The 19,610-nt window shown below is 42.7% G+C and overlaps 1 protein-coding gene across 1 annotated transcript in view; it reads left to right on the top strand.

Moving 5' to 3' along the window:
• The window catches only part of LOC135482602 (uncharacterized), a 34,530-nt gene extending 16,565 nt beyond the window's left edge, over positions 1–17,965 (top strand). Inside the window, exons 31-52 of the mRNA XM_064762781.1 lie at positions 452–1,315; positions 2,029–2,164; positions 2,480–2,674; positions 2,871–3,036; positions 3,685–3,752; positions 4,129–4,376; positions 4,694–5,119; positions 5,769–5,933; positions 6,283–6,375; positions 6,732–6,971; positions 7,310–7,427; positions 7,889–8,084; positions 8,334–8,568; positions 8,915–9,081; positions 9,456–9,558; positions 9,906–10,088; positions 10,403–10,715; positions 11,040–11,167; positions 11,654–11,827; positions 12,766–12,875; positions 13,480–13,679; positions 14,082–17,965. Coding sequence (XP_064618851.1) covers positions 452–1,315; positions 2,029–2,164; positions 2,480–2,674; positions 2,871–3,036; positions 3,685–3,752; positions 4,129–4,376; positions 4,694–5,119; positions 5,769–5,933; positions 6,283–6,375; positions 6,732–6,971; positions 7,310–7,427; positions 7,889–8,084; positions 8,334–8,568; positions 8,915–9,081; positions 9,456–9,558; positions 9,906–10,088; positions 10,403–10,715; positions 11,040–11,167; positions 11,654–11,827; positions 12,766–12,875; positions 13,480–13,679; positions 14,082–14,734 — 5,181 coding nt within the window. The 3' untranslated portion in view covers positions 14,735–17,965. The remainder of the gene's footprint in view (positions 1–451; positions 1,316–2,028; positions 2,165–2,479; positions 2,675–2,870; positions 3,037–3,684; positions 3,753–4,128; positions 4,377–4,693; positions 5,120–5,768; positions 5,934–6,282; positions 6,376–6,731; positions 6,972–7,309; positions 7,428–7,888; positions 8,085–8,333; positions 8,569–8,914; positions 9,082–9,455; positions 9,559–9,905; positions 10,089–10,402; positions 10,716–11,039; positions 11,168–11,653; positions 11,828–12,765; positions 12,876–13,479; positions 13,680–14,081) is intronic.
• The last annotated feature ends 1,645 nt before the right edge of the window (positions 17,966–19,610 follow it).

Raw genomic sequence — 19,610 nt, 5'->3', positions numbered from 1 at the left:
TGGCATTTATGCATCCTACTAATGCAAGTCCACATGGCAACTGAATAACGGGTAAGCTCACTGTTGTGTCAATGTGAAACAAGCATTTACTATGGCATTTATGCATTTTACCAATGCAAGTCAACATGGCAACTGAATACTTGGTAAGCTCACTGTTGTGTCATTGTGAAACAAGCATTTACTATGGCATTTATGCATCCTACCAATGCAAGTCAACATGGCAACTGAAGACCGGGTAAGCTCACTGTAATGTCATTGTGAAACAAGCATTTACTATGGCATTTATGAATTCTACCAATGCAAGCCCACATGGCAACTGAAGACCGGGTAAGCTCCATCCACCTGGCATGTGAATACATTTTTGCTATGGTGAAACATTTATCAAATTAAACGATACTGAATAATTAGTGCAAAGCACTGCTACTTTACCCCACTCTTTCCACATTTGCAGGCTGTGCTTCCCGGGTTTGATGCCCTTCTTGGCAAACTGAGTTTGGATGCCGATCAGGTTCTCTACAGGTTCAGAGAGGCGCTACTACAGGTGGCGTACACCATGATGACATTCCAGGCCGAAAGTCGTTCCCCATCCACGGCTGATATGCAAGAGTTACGAGAACGACTGTTGACTGCTGTCAACGATCACAAGAAAGCACTGGGCTTCAAGGAGGAACAGGAAATCAAGTGTCCAGCTCACCAGCTCGATAACAATATCAACCCGAATGACATGGAGACTGTGCCGGGCTTAAAATCTTATGCGCAGTTCCTGAAGAAGGTCAAGCTATCCCTGAATGTCGAATCACTCCCAGATGGCTTCCTTGGTCAATTCAAACAAATGGAAACCATGGACACAGAAATGTGTCCGCTAACCGAGTTACCAACAGATATGGAAGTGTGTGAGAACTTGACGACTTTGAAGCTGGCTGGAAGCAAGATTTCCTCAATGCCGCCCCAGATGAGTTCCTTGAGTCAGCAGCTGACGTATCTGGATATAAGCAAAACCAAAATCAGGTCAGCGCTGCCGGACGTTCTTTCCTCTCTGGTTGCTCTCAAGACTCTGATTGCGGACTATCTCTTCCTCGCAACCCTGCCGCCTAAAATTGGGAATCTGAAGCACCTTGAGGTTCTCTCCCTCAAAGGGAATCCACTGCAGCGTCTGCCGGCGTCGTTCACTGGGTTGAAGAAGCTGACGAGTTTGAGCCTGTCCGGTGTGCCGTGGTTGGATGTGAAGCGAAATGTGGCATTCATCGCTCAGGATCATTTCGTCGACTGGATGAAACATTTGAACTTGACAGAGGACATTATGCAGAGGAGGACGGTAAGTTCTTTTGTTTAAGGAATTGAACCCGAGGCGGAGGACCTTGGTTGAGTTACCAAGACACTCGAGGGTGGAGCTAAAATCTCGTCCAAACCCTCGCCGATATTTGGAGCGTTTTTCTCGGCAAATATGTGTAGTGCTCATTAAAAAACTTAGGGTGGTTGATGCTTCCTTGGCTGATTTGTGTTTGAAGCAGTGTTTTGAGAGCCTCAAACTTCTGAAGTGAGCTGAAATTCCGTACGGGGTGACGTGTGCATGGTTTCCACATTTTAGTGCAACCCGAGGGAACTTTGGTAGAGCATCTTGGTTGCGTGTCCAAAACACTCCACTCTCAGAACGAGGCTTATGCATTTTCCATTTAAAAGTTGACTTTACGGTACCAAGGTATTTTAGAATACAAGATTCGATTCTAATAGTTCACACTGCTGTCTACCATTTGAGTTGTCTTGGATTCTTTCCTTGTGCAATCATTCTGAAAAAGGCAAAGAAAAATGTGGTCCTTTTTACATAGAGGGGGGTATGCACCTGAAGCCCTAGTTGACATCCGCAGGGTGCAAAGTCGGAAGTGCCAGTGCCTAAGAACTACATTCTGTAAGATGTAAATCACAATGATATACAAATGCTTATCAGTAAGGGTCACTGCTCAAACAAAAAAAGGATGTTTCTGGGGTGATTCCATGAAAAATTTGTTTCATTTTAATCTGTTTTTTTAGGAGCATGATCTGCTGATGAAGATAACAGATGTCAAAGCGTCATCGTTGACAATCAGTCAGAAGGAGATCGGGCAGCTGAGTGCTTTGCTATATCAGATGTACCCTAGGTTTGGCTTTTACGGCGATCGAAGACCAGGTAAGTTGAGTTAACTCCTTCATGACGAGGTCCAGATTGAGCTGTCAAGAGCTCTCTATATATCGTAATCCTTATGGCAAAAATTCAAAGGAGAGTGAGCATTGTCCAATAGGTTCTTAAGATTTAGTTGAGTGGAAAAATGATGTTATGGAAAAGCTACTGGGTGCATCCAATCTCACAGACCTTCAAACTTTGATGTCAAAGCTTGTAGTAGAACAGAAGAGATTCAAGTCTCAATTAGGAGGTGGGCAGTGTAACCACTACACCACCACCTTCCACAACATGGTTTAGAACACCCCATTTATTTGGTTTCAGATGCAGAGAGCGTTGGAGGATTCCCTCCGGAGATCTTGGAGCTTGAGAACTTGACACATCTTGACGTATCCTTCCAAGGAATAGTTTCTATCCCTGACGGGATATCAAACCTATCCAAGTTGACGTCACTGGTTCTCGGCCCGAATCCATACCTGACCACCTTACCAGGTGCCGTGGGATTCCTGCCTTTGCAGAGTAAGTTTGTTTCATGTTCACTTGGCACTTATTCCATTTTCAGAAAAGCTGGGCAGCTTTGAGGCTTTCCACTATACATACATCTTGGTCTTTGTTAAACGACAGCATACCAGTGTGAACAGAAAAGTTGCTATCATTCTACTAAATATCAAGTGCCTACAGCAAGACCACTGTCATTCCTTTTCTATCCTTTTAGAGCTTGTGATTGACGACTGCCCATCACTCCGTACGCCTCCTCCTGAGATCTGCTCCAAGGGATTCGCTGCTGTACTAGCCTACCTGAGGAGGCTGCAGGCTGGTTCTGTGTCATGCAAGCGGACTAAGCTCATGATGGTAGGACTCGGTGGTGCTGGAAAGACCAGGTGAGTTCAGATCGATGTCATGCAACAAAACAAAGCACATGATGGTAAGGCTCTCTAAGCTCATGGTGGTAGGACTCGGTGGTACTGGAGAGACCAGGTGAGTTCAGATCCATGTCATGCAAGCAAAGTAAGCACATGATGGTAAGTCTCTCTAAGCTCATGGTGGTAGGACTCGGTGGTGCTAGAAAGACCAGGTGAGTTCAGATCGATGTCATGCAACAAAACAAAGCACATGATGGTAAGGCTCTCTAAGCTCATGGTGGTAGGACTCGGTGGTGCTGGAGAGACCAGGTGAGTTCAGATCGATGTCATGCAACAAAACAAAGCACATGATGGTAAGGCTCTCTAAGCTCATGGTGGTAGGACTCGGTGGTGCTGGAAAGACCAGGTGAGTTCAGATCCATGTCATGCAAGCAAACTAAGCACATGATGGTAAGGCTCTCTAAGCTCATGGTGGTAAGGACTCGATGGTGCTGGAGAGACCAAATTCTTCTTGCCACCATGGACCTCAGTTAGGTGATGATGAGACTAAGTGCTTTTAGCTCTGTGAATTGGTCTTCAACTCTCCCCGCCTAATTTTGATATAAAAAGATTTGAAAATGTTTGATTTATGCAAAATGTTTACTGATAATGTGCCTTTTCTTTCAGTCTTGTGAGGGCTCTTATGAGTGGGACTGAAAAGGCACGACTGGCTTCCGGAGAGGCTATCACTGATGGTGAGTTGGCCTACTTTGGTTGTTTTCTCAGTACTGTTGTGCTTGAGTGTATTTTTAGCTCTTTGGTGGTGCAAGTTTTGGAATGCATCAATGGAATGCGTCTGTTTATTCACATCACCACTCTCTCTCGCATCTCGCATCGGAGTGAGAAAGGGTCTAGAGAATGGAGTGAAGAAGAAGAACAATTAACTCTCAGTGAACTACCATTCAAATTAAGGTCTCCATGCACCCAAAGCTCTGGTAAATGTGAGATGCCCCTCCGACAGAAGATAACATTTGTTACATAACAATCAAGACAAAAAGTAAAGAAAAAAACAGAGTATTTCAGGTCATTCCCGTCATTTCTGATAAAGAATTCTTTGTTGTTTGGTTTAAGGTATTGACATTCACTCCTGGACCATAAAAAGGGGCAGGGATGCTGTCACTTACAGCGTGTGGGACTTTGCCGGCCAGACCGTCTACTACAACACACATCAGTTCTTCCTGTCCAACAGAGCAGTCTACCTCTTGTTGTGGAACATCCGTCTTGGCTATGAGCACGCTGGCTTAGATTTCTGGTTGAGTTCAATCTCTGTCCATTCGCCGCAAGCACCTATCTTAGTTGTTGGAACCCATCTGGATCTGGTAAGTTCAGCAAAAAACAGTGTACATGTGGATGCCCTTAAGTATGATTATGAATTGAAGCGAAGATAGCTTTACAGGGACGGATCCAGTGACGTCAAGAGGGTCAGGACCACCTATGCACAAAGGAGGTTTCAATGAAGGTAGGTCTTCATCAAAGATGGCATAAAACAGCATAAAACAGCATAAAACACCCCATCTGGATTTCAAAGTTTTATCTATTGGCAATAGAGTCTTATTCTGTATAGGTTGTATTGATGAAGCCCTGTGAAAGAAATAACCACTGCTTTTTCATAATTGGAGACGTTTTTCTCTCCTAGGTGTCCAAATATGAGATACCCGTCGACGAACTCTCCGCAAGATATCCGCAGATCATTGGCTTTCATTTCATCAGCACTTACTCTGGAGCATACGTGAGAGAACTACAGGACCACCTCCTCGATGTCACGTTACAGCAGAAATACATGGGCGAAATGATACCAGAGGTTTGGCTGAACTTCGAAGAGAACATTCTGAAAGAGAGAAAGGGAGCCAGCGTCATTGATTATGATGTCGTGGCAAGTCTGGCTGTCGATAGCGGTATCTTTGAGACGGTCGAGACGAGTCAGGCAGTGCAGTTTTTGCACGATCTCGGCACTTTGCAGCACTTTGATAACGAGTTCCTGAAGGACCGTGTGGTGATCAACCCCCAGTGGATCGTGGACGTCATGGCGTGTGTTGTATCGGTCAAGGACTCGTACATTGAGGTAAAATTTGTTCAAAGAAACAGGTATAATGTAATGCCACTTGGACAGGAAAAGATTCAACGACCGCTCCACACCCTTCATAGTCATTGGGCACTAAAGATGGATATCTTTGTTTACAAAATGACGTCATTCTGACGTCATTACCGTCGGCTGCGCGTGCATACTGGTATCTCAGCAGAGGGGATGGCATGACATAACAATATCCATGTCCACGATTGTTGTTGGTTTCACTTGGACATGAGGAGTTTTTCTCCCCTATCTCATGACTTGCATGATATTTTGCAATAAAACTTGGATACGATTTTGTCACAATAACAGTCGTATGTCATCAGTTAAGCACCAATATGTCATCAAGAGAAATTTCAACAGGACGCGGTTTGTCGCAACTTTTCTTCATGAAAACCATGTTGAAGAGATACGAAAGTGTGCTCGCATGATTTTTACAAATCGAACGTGACGTCAGCAGGTATCCATCTAATGATGAAAAAAGGGACCAGGAAGTATAGTACTAAGCTGATGTTAACCAATTTTCAGTTTAAAGAAAAGTAGGATGAAACCAAAGCGCCAAGGAAAAAGTCTGAAGAAGTTTGTCATGTTATGGCTTCTCATACATCTTCAGAGGATTTCATCAAAGTTTGTTCTTCTCCAGAATGGTCGCTTGAAGCACAAGGACATTGGCAACATCTGGCGGGATTTCCCCAGCGAGCTGCACGAGTGGTTGCTGAGACTGACGGAGGAGTTTGACCTCACCTTCCCTCTACCTGACGAAGCGATGAACCTTGTGCCATGCTTACTACCAGAGAAAGAACCTGAGGTAGGTTCTATATTTTGTAAAATGTGACCCCTCACAACAAAACCAGGCGCATGTTGCTCTGAGCTTGGCAGGTTGAGACGGACTGTTTGTTCATTTCTCTATTGTCTGCCTTTTGTGAAATATGAGCACATCAATTCCTTCCATTATCTCCTGGTGTGATTTAGGCTCATCTTCTGTGCAACATGCGCCTGGTTTTGCTGTGACGGGTCACGAATTGTGTTTGTGTTTCTTGGGTAGGATGCTGAAGTGGTTTTGACCAAAGAAGCAGGGAATCAAAATTTTACTCGCAAAGTTATGCTTTTTATTGGTTTTTGGGGTAGATTATGGAAAGAAAACTTGACTCTTTCAGATTAACTGGCCCAAGGTGGTAGAAGGAAGTCGAGAAACCAAAATGGAGTATGAGTTTGCTTATCTTCCTGTTGGCTTGTTTAACAGGGGCCAGGTAAGTTGAAGTTTTGACTAACTCTTTAAACTACAGTAGATCCTCTGTATTAAGGACACCCTCGGGACTGACACGTGCTGTCCTTAATAGTGAGATGTCCTGATTAGAGAGGTCAAATTGAATGGAAACAGCCAATTTGGGACCCAAACTAGTGTCGTTAATAGAGAGGTTGTCCTTAATAGAGAGGTGTCCGTTAAGGGAGGTTCCACTGTAATTAACAGTACAAGAGGTCTACTTCCCGGAAAATATACCACACGTAATGTCATCATGCAGGCAACACTTCCTAATATTTGTGACTGAGATAACCTAATCCTAGTTGAATTCAATAATACTTTTGATCAAATTTTTCATTATAGGTTCGCTTGTACGAGTACTCTGATAGCTCCGTGATCTGGAAGAGGGGATCCTTGCTCAAGAAGAACGGCCATGTCGCCCTGGTCACCCAGACTAGGGATAGCAAACTGATGGTGAAGTGTCAGGGTCCGCGTCCTGAGAACATCTTGTTCATGATCCATGAAGTGTTTGAGACCCTCATACAGGAATCATTCCAGGGGGTTCAATATGACTTTAGGGTACCCTGCCCTGAATGTCTTAAGGTAAGTTGAACTCTTGCTAACATGCAGTTTATAGCCTATTTCACTCTATGTGAGGGTTACTGTAAGTTACATTAAAAATGACAGTAAGTCGAAGTGAAAAAATCAATGAAATCGCCAGCCTCAACCTGATGGGCACCACAGAATTCTGAATCTGACTTATTAAAAATAAATTGGCTATTTTGAGGACTGTGATTTCAAAGAGAATGCCATACTTTCTTGTTGATTTGTAATAATACGTCCACTAAGTCTATATTGGTTGGGGAGGATTGATTACCTTGTCTCCCTGTATGACGTCTGCTCCCATGGATGATTTGTTTATGCTTCATTTCGTGTTTCAGGTTGGTAACAAACCTTTCATGTTCAATGGTTCGACGATCAGACGAGCTACAGGCTTGAAGGCACCATTCCTGCAATGTGTCGAGAACTTCCACATTATATCTATTGCTGATCTCAATGGTGAGTTAAAGGGTTAAGCCTTAGATTAACCCCTTCAGTGCTCGATCATCTTTTCGTTGCAAAATGCATCAATTTGTGGTAATACTAATAGCGGTAAATCGAAGTAAAAGTCTAGAAATGTTTTCGCAAATGTATATGACAATGAAAGTTAGGATGTTTACACTATTTGGTGGACTTGAACAGGACGAAAGGACTTTGGCTTATTGGATCAATTCACCAATATTCATGGCCTGATTTCTCAAGCGGCATCAGCAGTCAATGTTGGCATTAAGTCCTAACACTGCTATTGTAAATGGAATTTACTGAAGGAAATAATGTTCATTTGAGCCAAGGCTGGCGTTTGTCTGAAGAGGATTCAGCTACTGGGCCCAGATTATTAGCCTAAGACCTTAACCAACTTTGATATTTTTCCGTCCTTTGATTTGACACAAGACACTGATGATTTGCTTGTTATTTCCAAGGTATCTGTCCACCTGATGACAGTCAAGACTACGACCTTCACCTGCAGAACACAGTGAGGAGTCTGGTTGACCTCAGGGAGCAACTGAGTGCCGATATATTCATATCATACTGCAAAGCGGACATTCCGATTGACGGACAGACGATGGTCGAGCCAAAGAAGATCAAGGATTCTTTAGAGGCTGGTGGATACAGATGGTTAGTATCATGAGGTGGCATCATTGACCAAATGAAAATTCACATCAGGAAAAAGACAATTACGCAAGAACATTATAAATTTTGTCAAAGGAATAAAAGATTAATGAAGTGTTTTATTACCAGTTTCACTGTTGGAGTTTGCAGTGATTGTTTAAAATGGAGGGAAACATGATGCATAAACTGAATTGGATGTTTTACATGATTTGTTTTGGTCACTGAAGTATGAATAAATTTGAAATTTTCTTCTAGCTGGTTCGAAGATTACTCTACCAAAGACATCCTTGAAGAGAGAGTCCTCGCACTCAGGGATGCCAAAATCTTCCTCGTCATGATGTCAAATAATTACATAAATGACCAAACATGTTGTAACATGTTCAAGTTTGCACGCACAGTCCTCAAGAAGCCGATTCAGTTGGTGACAGTCGGGCCATCGACGGGCCATGATTGGAAACATAGTGCCCTTGGAATGCTGGTAGCAGATGAGGTGAGTTGTCAGATAGCAGACGACTGAAATTATTTTTGATTTTGACAATGGTAATGATGGGAGCCTGGAATTGGTGTAAAAGTGTTTGTTGAATGTTTGAATTCTCAGTAACTACCATGCAGAAGTCCTTCATGAGGAAGATTTCCTTTTCTTTTGGAAAAGAAAGTTGGCCGTTCTTCCTCCTCTCCACTCTTCATGTTTAATTGATCAAGCAGACATCTCATCAGTGATAGTAATTTTCTGATATGGTTACAGATCGTACAATTTTTTCAGGATTTTCTTTGAATTCTCGTAGTCCACCACAGCATTCTCCTGCGGCATAAATCCAATTCACTTCAAATTCCAGGTCTATGTAAACCTGCAGCGTGTACAACACTTCGAGGTTAAATCTCAGGAACTTCTCAAGGTTCTGAATGACCGCACCTTGGGACTCGTGGAGACTGATGATAAACCAGAATGCTTCATCAGCTATTGTTGGGGCAATTCTCAGAGAGCTGTCGATCTTGGACAAAGGTAAACAAATCTAAGTACAACTAATGAAGGTGTGTGGGACAAACTAATCGCTGACAAAGCAGGTGGCAAGGATGATATTTGGGCTATAGGTGCTTCTTCCTTACCATTCTAATGTTTAGTTGATAGTATTAATGTCCCATGCACAACTGTTGTCAAAACTATCCGAGCCCAGTAGAAGTAGAAGTCCATTCTATATACATTAATAATCTGCCCTGCTGCAATGCCTTGGTGCTTAAAATGGTAAAAGATTAAGATTGCAGGCTTCAGAAATAACAGGTCATCAGACTGCCTTAGGACTAAGAGCTATTGAAAAATGGCTGATGGAGACCACAACAGAACAAAAAGGGTTAATTGGGCGGAAACCTTTCTTGCAGGAGTGTACCAGGAGCCATTGGTTATGGCGACCCGAGAGACCTGAAAGATTACCTGGAGGAGAACGGAGTCAAGACGTGGCTGGATATAGAAAGGGCTGGAAAGGTAAAGGCAACGGCATAATGTTCTATCCTGACCTAGGTCTCAAAGGTCTTTACAAGAACTGTCCGTGTCATTGGTACTGGGTCTCCACAGAGGCTCTCTGGAGTATCAAGGGGGTGCTTGTACATCACTAGAGCTCAACCTGTGAAGGACAAAGCAGCAACCTCACTGGGCTACAAACCTAAAATTCTTGGTTTATGAGTGAAGCACCTTGACCAGTATGCCACAGCGTTCCAAATTCAATTTCCATGAATTTATTTTACACGACATCTTGAGTCTCGTATTGATCGTAATCCAGTTATTATCAAAATAAACACTCGTCAATGTTTATCATAAACTTGTTTCTTCAGAGTGGCTTGTTTGAAGACATAGCAGAAGGTCTCCGAGATGCCAAGATGATGATAGCATGCGTCTCCGATGAATATGCAGATTCCCTGAACTGTCAGATGGAGTTCAGATTTGCAGCCAAGGCCCTGAACCTGCCTATCATCATTGCTGTTTATGGGACAGGACATCGATGGAGGTCATCGGAGGTGAGAAGAATATATCATTCATCGTTTTCTCTCACCCTTCCTCTTACATTTGCACTTGGCAGTACAGTGAAACCTCCCTTAGCGGACACCTCTCTATTAAGGGCACTAGTTTTGGTCCCAAATTGGTACTTTCCATTTAATTTGACCTCTCTAATCAGGACACCTCTCTGTTAAGAGCAGCATTTGTCAATCCCGAGGGTGTCCTTTAATAATAGAGAGGTTCTACTGTAGTTTGTGCCACTGCCATTTCAAAACCCAGTGACACTGGATGAGCCTCGACTCGAAAACTTCAACAATTTTGTTCACTTTTTCAGATCGGAATGCTGTCCTTGCAGTATCTTCAGGTCAGCTTTCAGGATCGTAACGAGTCGGCCGCGGATAAAGTGTTGCAATTCGTCAAGAGTCATATCAGGTCGAGAGACCCGCGTGAGGCCGCCAGAAAGAAAAAGGCAAGAGATGACGCAAAGAACCAACACCAGAAGACGTCCTATCAGGAGTTGTATGAACTCGCGCAGAGGAAATTCCTTCGCCAGCTCACGTCGTATGCAGATGTGTACGAGCTGCAGCCATATCCACGACTGATCATTGTTGATTTTGCCGAGCGAGAGTCCGAGGAGAATGAAGAGGGTGGGTATCATGCTCTGAAGTTTCATCTCGCTTTGGAACTGTTATTAGGCTACATGATGTGAACAGAGTTCTTGTTTACTTCTGTTCAAGTCTGTTTGAAGAGAGAGTCTAGAATACGAAACATCCCATTTATTCTCAATTTGTTGTCTATTGAAGTCCATACTCATTTGGACCAACTTGAATTTATATCTAACTTATGATATTGTTGCGCTCTACTCTAGTTGTTGCTTCCCCTGGGTCGACAAATTTGTTTTTTTGGCAAACTGATGCATCACCAGAGAATCTTTGACCTTCAAAATATTATGATCATTTATGCATTGCTAGGTGACTCCAAAAAAGAGGTATCAACAGAGAGGCCGAAACTTGTGCGAAGGCAGACTAGTCTGATGATGAGTGCAGCTCCGTTCCTACATCGCAATTTATGCTTTAAGATTCTCTGTGAATGCGAACAGGTTAGTGTAAAAGCTTCTTCTATTCTTTCCTGATCTATCACCTTGAAGTGCTAAAGATGGGAGACCAGTCATGGCGTAGTGATAAGAGCTCTGGGCTCATAATCAGGAGGTCGGCGGTTCAACTCACGGAAGGATAACCACTGTTTCGTCTTTTAGGCCTTGGGCAAGACACACGGTCAACCCTAAGTTGCTTTGTCATTGGAATGAGATGTAATACCAGGACTCCTCGTACGTGGTGTCTAATTGCCAGTTTAAGCAAATAACCACACCAAATGAGAAACATTAGTAGTTTGTTGTTGACTCTACCTCCGGACGAAGATGGAGTCACTGGTCAACTCAACTTCAGCTTGTTCTTGAGAGATACTTCTGCAGTGGTGGTTTGATGGCAGTGTCATAATGTGAGTTTCTAGTCGAATCATGATTCTTGAAATCCCATCATTTTACCCCTTTTTCTTATTGGATAATTATTGTTGTCATTTGTTTCAGGGTTGGCATATCGAAGGAGACGCGATTCCTGCTCCTCCAGGTTGGAACCAGAAGGTGATCAAGTGTGCTCCGTACCTTGCCAGGGTCATGGCGGTGGTTAGACACAGCCCTAAGATCCAACTGAACTGCATCGGTGGTGTCCAGGGAGACAAGTACATACGGTGGTTAGAGGAAGTGAGTCTCATTCATTCTCACACCTTTACCCTATGAGGATATTTTGTTAGAAAAACAATATAATCTACCTGAAAGGGTACCAGGAAAACTACAGCCACTGCTCTGTGGCCCTGACTGTCACTGGGGTATTCATTCTCACACCTTTACCCTATGAGGATATTTTGTTAGAAAAACAATATAATCTACCCAATAGGGTACCAGGAAAACTACAGCCACTGCTTTGTGGCCCTGACTGTCACTGGGGTATTCATTCTCACACCTTTACCCTATGAGGATATTTTGTTAGAAAAACAATATAATCTACCCGATAGGGTACCAGGAAAACTAAAGCCACTGCTCTGTGGCCCTGACTGTGTGGTATTCATTCTCACACCTTTACCCTATGAGGATATTTTGTTAGAAACACAATATAATCTACCCGATAGGGTACCAGGAAAACTACGGCCACTGCTCTGTGGCCCTGACTGTCACTGGGGTATTCATTCTCACACCTTTACCCTATGAGGATATTTTGTTAGAAAAACAATATAATCTACCCAATAGGGTACCAGGAAAACTACAGCCACTGCTTTGTGGCCCTGACTGTCACTGGGGTATTCATTCTCACACCTTTACCCTATGAGGATATTTTGTTAGAAACACAATATAATCTACCCGATAGGGTACCAGGAAAACTACAGCCACTGCTTTGTGGCCCTTACTGTCACTTGGGTATTGTTGTGACAGAGAATTGACATGAATTTTACCTGATTTTGACATCATTTTGATGCATACTTTAATGAAAATCAATGCCGCCTGATGGGATGTCAGTACCCTTGCAACACTGGTGGTCTGTTGAAATTAAGCTTTGCATTTTCTCACATTCTGCATAAGAAAGAAATTACTGGGTGTCAAAAAAAATTCAGCTCTGCTAATTGTCTTTTCTTTGTTTATTTCAGCATGGCGGTAAGACTACAGAGGAGGGTGGTGATGTCAAGGAAGCTTATCAGGAACTGAGGAAGGCCTGTCTAGAGGCCGACACTGGGAAGACATTGGGAGGGTTAGCTAGGTAAGACCACTTCTGACTGCTTCTCATGAGGAAAACAGCCCTGTAAAAATTATCTCCTAACCATTCCCCACCAACTAATGGAAAATGCCTTAGATGCCAGGGGGGGGGGGATGGATATTTGATGAGGGGAGAGTTTCTGAGGAATAGTTTATTGACTTTAGCTCTCAGCTTATCTGAGCCAGGTAACCTCCTGCTGAGTTGCCCGTCCAAAGGCTGAGGTCAACATATGTTGTTACATAACCGATCTTGCTATCACATCCTGGTTGCCTTGTAGTCGACCAAATTACTTCTAATTTTGCTTCATCAGCCCAAGTGTTTTCACTGATTACACTGGCCATCAGGTAGATAAGGTAAATATGCCGATCATCACTGTGTGTAGTATCAGCGGGGTGCTTGAAGTTGGAGGGCGACTAAATATTTTACAGGGCTTGTTTCCTCATGTTCAGTGCCACTTTGCCGGCTTGGAAGCCCCCTGACAAATGTGCATGGCTCGAGGGGAACTTCGGAATATACACAAACAAATAATCATTTGTTGCCAAATTTGACTGATACACTGTCCTCGCCTGAAGTGCTCCTGTAATTTTTTCGCATCTCATCTTTTCAGATGCCATTTAGCTAGTGGTAAAGTGTTCTGGTTGTGCAAGACTCATCAAAGTCAGTCTGGTTCACGAATGACAATCTTATCCAACTTCGATGCGACAATCACCCATGCACCCACAGATGCTGTGATGGACAGTTTCATGCTCGAGAATTTGAAACCATTGGATGAATGGGAGAAGGAGGCAGAAGTGGTGATGGCTGAAAGTAAGTGTAGAGATATTTACGGACGATGCCCATTTTGTATTACTGAGGAAAGCGAAGGGGAGGTTTAGATCTGTGGTAGATAGCTTACAGTGGAACCTGCTTCAGTGGACCCAAATTGGTCATTTCCCTTGAATCAGACCTCTCAGGACAGGGTTCTTACTGAAATTCTTCTTATGCTGTCAATCTTGCAAGAATCTGTTGTGTGCAACTAGTGTTTGGCATCAATTTGGGTCATGGTTCAGTCACTTTGGCCATTTAGAAAGAGTCCATCTCAAGCAACCTGTGTTTCGTGTGGTTTACTGTCTCATAGGATGGGGCAGATGAAGCTAAGTGCCTTGTTCAGAGGTCACACGCGATGTGATCCTTATCAAACCTATAAACCACTGACATGTTTATTTTCAGTGATAGCAAATCCAAAGCCAAAGAGGGTTAAAGTTGCCACACCTGAGAGTGATGATGTGGCAGCTTCATTGCCCCCAGAACAGCTAAAGCCTGCTGAACAGCCAAAGCCTGCTGAGCAACCAAAGCCTGCTGAACAACCGAAGTCTGCTGAGCAACCAAAGTCTGCTGAGCAACCAATGCCTGCTGAACAATCACTGTCTGAAGACCCAAAACCTGTTGAACAAAGTCCAGGTCAGTCAGAGTTAAATGAGAAGCCGATGTATGAGGAACAACCAGGGCAATCTCAACCATTCAGTTTTGGTCAGTCGAAACCAAAGCAAGACCAAGAAACTGAGAAACCAGTACCTTCTGAACGACCAGCATCTTCTGGGTCTCAGACTTCGCAACAAGATTCCCCTGCTCCAGCCAGGAGGACATCAGTTGCATCCAATTCTTCCAGGAGGCCTTCGACATCCTCAAGAGTTTCCCGGAGCCTTTCAAATGATTCTGTAAACAGTCCATCAGTCCATCAGACACCACGGTCAGTTACTTCCCAGGCAAGCAGGAGGTCCCTGTCGGCTGCTATTGCAGCAGAAACAGTGACTGTACCCACCCAGGGTGAGGAGAGAAAAACAGCAGCTGCTACACCGAGCAAGGCCTGTCATATCATATGAAAACAAGGAGCTAAACATTCCCTCTGCCCCGAGTTGAGTAGCTGAAACTCTTTTGAAACTACTGATCAAACCAAGTGCCCCATTCGAAACAAGTTAGGCACGAACTTGACCTCTGAGTTCAAGTTAACTGGGCTTAACCGAAAGAAACAACAGCAAGTTAATGTTTGAATGCCAGCTTAGGGACTTGACTTCTTTTGAACAATCAAGAGTTCGAAAATCAGGCCAGCACTCTGTTAGTATTAGTTGTGTAAACCAATCAGTTGATCTCAACTCTGTACTTCCATTTCACGCACTGCTGTTATTTGCTGACAAAATCTTTGTAAATTTTTATTTTTATTTGGATTTGTAAGTGATAGTTTCTTTTGATCCATGCTATCGTTATACACATGTAATTTTAATATAATGAATCTCATCTAATAATAATTGGCAAACATTCACCTCTTCATCTACCTCACTCACATTAGGTTAATAATTCATGTGAATAATGATCAAACTCATCTATATTTGGTGTTGTACATGTACATGAATGTTGATTGTAAAGTACTCAGGGTGTTGTTCATACACTTTGTGTCTGGGCAAGTGATGGCCTTGGTATCTTTAAATTTTATGAATCCAGAACAACGACAAAACTATGAAAATATTCAGGTTTGTATTTTGCTGTATTGTGTGATATTTACCCTCGTATTTGCGTCCTGTTGACTGGAAGTACGAGTCATGCAGCGTGTTATGTATTCGTTACCTCTCCTGTTCAATATTACGTCTTCCGTGCTTATCTGGTGCTTGTACAAGTTACATGTACTCTCAGTAGATAAGACAAGACCACTAATGAATATTCATAGGTTGGAGGGTCGAGGCCTATCAATTAGACGAGTGCATGTTTTTAACTCTCAAGTACATATTTGGAGAGGTATTGAAAAAATATTTGCTGTGGCAAGTCTACAGATATAAAGAAATTATTTGATGAAAAAATTAATTTCGAATTTTGCTAATTGGGTAATAGGTGGCGTGTTTTGAGTTTTTTCTGCCAGTTGGCTGAAAAGAGTGGAAATATCAAAGTCTGTCTAATTTGTCGATTACCAAAAAATTTCCGTGGTCAACTACCAGTTTATTTTTCACCATTTACTTGCCCGACTGTCCGGAATATCATATCAAAATTTCAGATTCACAACCCCACGCAGTATTTGATGCGTCGCGGTCAAACATTGACAATTTAACTGCTAAAAGGCTTAAAAAATCAATTGTGGTCTTGTCTCAGATAAGCACAATATTGGTTAAAGCTCAAATAAAACGTAAGTTTGCAATTCGATTGATATCAAACAATATCGCCAGTCGCTGTAATAAAACATTTAAGCATGAATTGAATGTTGGTCCTTTTAAGGTGTGACATATCATGTACAATAAGTCTCTAATCATGACATACTTTCAATTGTGATATAAGCCTTTGGTAGATAATCATTATCATATGTGTAGAATATGTATTTTCTAATATTATACGTCTGTTGTGATGCCAGTTATGGCTCTAAAATATCTCGAATTACATGTATAACAAAGGTAGAACATTGATGTAATCAGGGCAGTGTGGCTGTATTTTCATTGATACACCCTTTACACCATGTCCCTGCAATCACACTTATATTGTCTTCCTATTAAAGGTTAACCATAGGGACCACCATTTTGGCTAGAACTTGAAATCATAGAGCAATTAGAACTCCTTCAAAACGAAAAGAGGGTCAATTCAAGGGTGGAAGTCAGTTCTTTGTTTTCCAGAGACAGACTCCCACCGTTGAAATTCGCATTCACTTCATTTTGAATGAGTTCTGAGGAGCCGCTGTGGTGTAGTGGCTTGGACTCTCGACCAGCGGTCAAGAGGTCCCGGGTTCGATCCCCACTGTCGGCGTGATACTGTAGGCTGGTCTCTCCGTCTTACTTGCCTCTCTGCACCCAGGTGTATAAATGGGTACCGGTCAGAAATGCACAGATTATAGCGCTGGTTGAGCAGCTCATCTGTGGTCTACTGAAAGGTTTCAGGACAGACCGGGGTTAGACTGAAAGTCGGATGATAACCTATATCATAGCTGATATCAGACTATAAACCCTAAACTTTAACTTTAACTTTAATTGCTTATGGATTTCATGTTCTTGCCAATATGGTGGTACCTTTGGTCAACACTGAGGTCTGCATTGCCCATCATATCAAGTATGGCTTAAAGTATGGATTAATCTATACTTGACCATCTCTATGTCCTAGTGTTATGTATTTTTTTGTGTGAATAGACCTCTAGTCTTCCTTTAGCAGTCCACAACAAGATGTTATCATGTTCTCTATTGCATTTAGCTAGAGGCACTACTGTCCGTAATTGGGAGGGAATTGGACCAAAAATTGGCCATCGCCCTGTCCGCAATTCGGAATAGAGAGGTTTTTGTTATTGGAAATGACTTAGAAAAAATCGGGACTGGCCGGACGTGTCCGTATTGTAGAGGTGTCCGCCTGGCAGAGGTGTCTGCTAAGGGAGGTTCTACTGTACATATATGAAGGAAATGTGATATATTTATTGTTGTAATTAGATCACAACTGTAAGTTTCAAAACGAATCTAGGTTTGGAAATGATAAGGAATCAAAATAATGTATCATCGGTCAGGGAGAGACTCATTCAAAAAGTGTGTCTCTCAAATGATAGAGCATCTTTAAATGATAACGTGTGGAGTAGTAATTATATGGATCTCTTGTCTTGTATGATAATCAAGTAAACTCGGTGTAATATTCATGTATGTGCTGACTCAGTAGAGGGATGTGATTGGGCTGTTATATTTAAAAGAAAAGCTGTTCTTGCCAAACAAGAGGTCACTAGTTATAACGTCTCCAAATGCAATTTTCTTTGGGGTCATCACAGTTAATTCTGCCGTCCAAAAATGATATTGCCACCCAAAAATATAAGTTTATTAGGTGCAATGTGATGTCTTTCCTTATTCTGTGTTCTTTTATTGTCCGTTATAAACATAAACTGCTGACTGGACACATTTATCAGTCCTGGCAAAGTATTCATAGGTTATTGTCCTTGCCCATTCTGTACCTCTTATTTCAATATTACATTGAAAAGAACAACATTGGTGACTAATGTAATGTGGTTCTGAATCAATTACCAGACCTTAAGTAAAAAACCTACAATGCCTGTCTGTATGCAATAATAGAAGAAGCTGTTTAATTGAATAAATATATTACAAGTCATTTAAGTGATCCATCATTTTCCTTCTTGAGGATGAAACTCTTAGCTGCAATGAGGACCCCACACTGAAGACTTAATGAGAGTCTACTCTTCTTCGCCAATCAGCAATGGTGATTTTCACCATCAATTTGGTGACCAGTGTGTGCACCATGGAGTCTCAGGTTGTCCTTTGAAGACATGCCAACATGGAGCTTCAGGTTGTCCTTGGAAGAGATGTGAGCGTGGTGTCTCAGATTGTCCTCTGAATACCAGCTCAGGTGAAAGTCTCAGCTTGCCTTTGGAAGACATGCCTAGTAAAGTGTCAGGTTGACCATGGAAGACATGTTAAAGTGGAGTCTCAGGTTGTCCTTGTTGGACATGCGAATGAGGGGTCTCAGACTTTCCTCGGAAGACAAGTCAGCGTAAAGTCCAAGGTTGTCCTTGGAAGGTGTGCCAACGTGGAGTGTCAGGTCGTCTTTGGTAAGTATATGTACAGTCTTAGGTTGTACTTTGAAGGCAATCCAACGTGGAACCTCAGATTGTCCTTGGCAGACATGGCAACTAGTAGACACAGACTTTCCTTGGACGACATGCCAACGTAGAGTCCAAGATTTTCCTTGGAAGATGTGCCAACATGGAGTGTCGGGTTGTCTCTTGAAAACATGGCAACATGGAGTTTCAGGTTGTCCTAGTAGAGCTCACCAATTTTGAAATCAGAGACTCTCCTTGAGAAACATGCCAAAGTGATTGCCACAGTGATTGCCCTTGGAAGACAATAGGTCTGAGGTTGTCCTTCCGATGTGGTATCTCAAATTGTCCTTCGAAGAAGTGCCAATATAGGCTCAGGTTGTCCTTTGAAGACACGTCAACATGGAGTCTCAGGTTGTCCTTGTAAGACATGACAATGTGAAGTCTCCTTGAGGCATGTCAATGTGAAGTCTCGGGTTGTCATTGGAAGACATGTCAACGACAAGTCTCAGGTTGTGCTTCGAATAAATACATACATGGCGTCTCAGGTTGTCCTTGGAAGACATACAAACATGGAGTCTCAGGTTGTCCTTGGAAGATGTGCCAACGTGGAGTGTCAGGTTGTCCTTGGTAATTATGCAAATGTACAGTCTCAGGTTGTACTTTGAAGGCAATCCAACGTGGAACCTCAGATTGTCCTTGGCAGACATGCCAACTAGTAGACATAGGCTTTCCTTGGAAGACATGCCAACGTAGAGTCTAAAGTTTTCCTTGGAAGATGTGCCAACATGGAGTGTCGGGTTGTCTCTTGAAAACATGGCAACATGGAGTTTCAGGATGTCCTAGTAGAGCTCACCAATTTGAAATCAGAGGCTGTCCTTGAAAAACATGCCAAAGTGATTGACCTTGGAAAACAATAGGTCTGAGGTTGTCCTTCCAATGTGGTGTCTCAAATTGTCCTTCGAAGAAGTGCCAATATCAGGCTCAGGTTGACCTTTGAAGACGCGTCATGCTAGGGAGGAGTCTTAACTTGTCCTAGGAAGACATGCGAACATGGTGTCTCAGGTTGTTCTTTGAAGACATGGAAGGGAGGAATTTTGGCTTTTCCTAGGAAGACATACGAACATGGTGTCTCAGGTTGTTTTTCAAAGACATGCTAGGGAGGAGTCTTAACTTGTCCTAGGGAGACACGGGAACATGGTGTC

The sequence above is a fragment of the Lineus longissimus genome, chromosome 2, assembly GCF_910592395.1.
Source record: "Lineus longissimus chromosome 2, tnLinLong1.2, whole genome shotgun sequence".
NCBI classification, from domain to species: Eukaryota; Metazoa; Nemertea; class Pilidiophora; order Heteronemertea; family Lineidae; genus Lineus; species Lineus longissimus.
The sequence above is the reverse complement of the archived record's forward strand: the minus strand, read 5'-3'. Positions and strand labels throughout refer to the sequence as shown.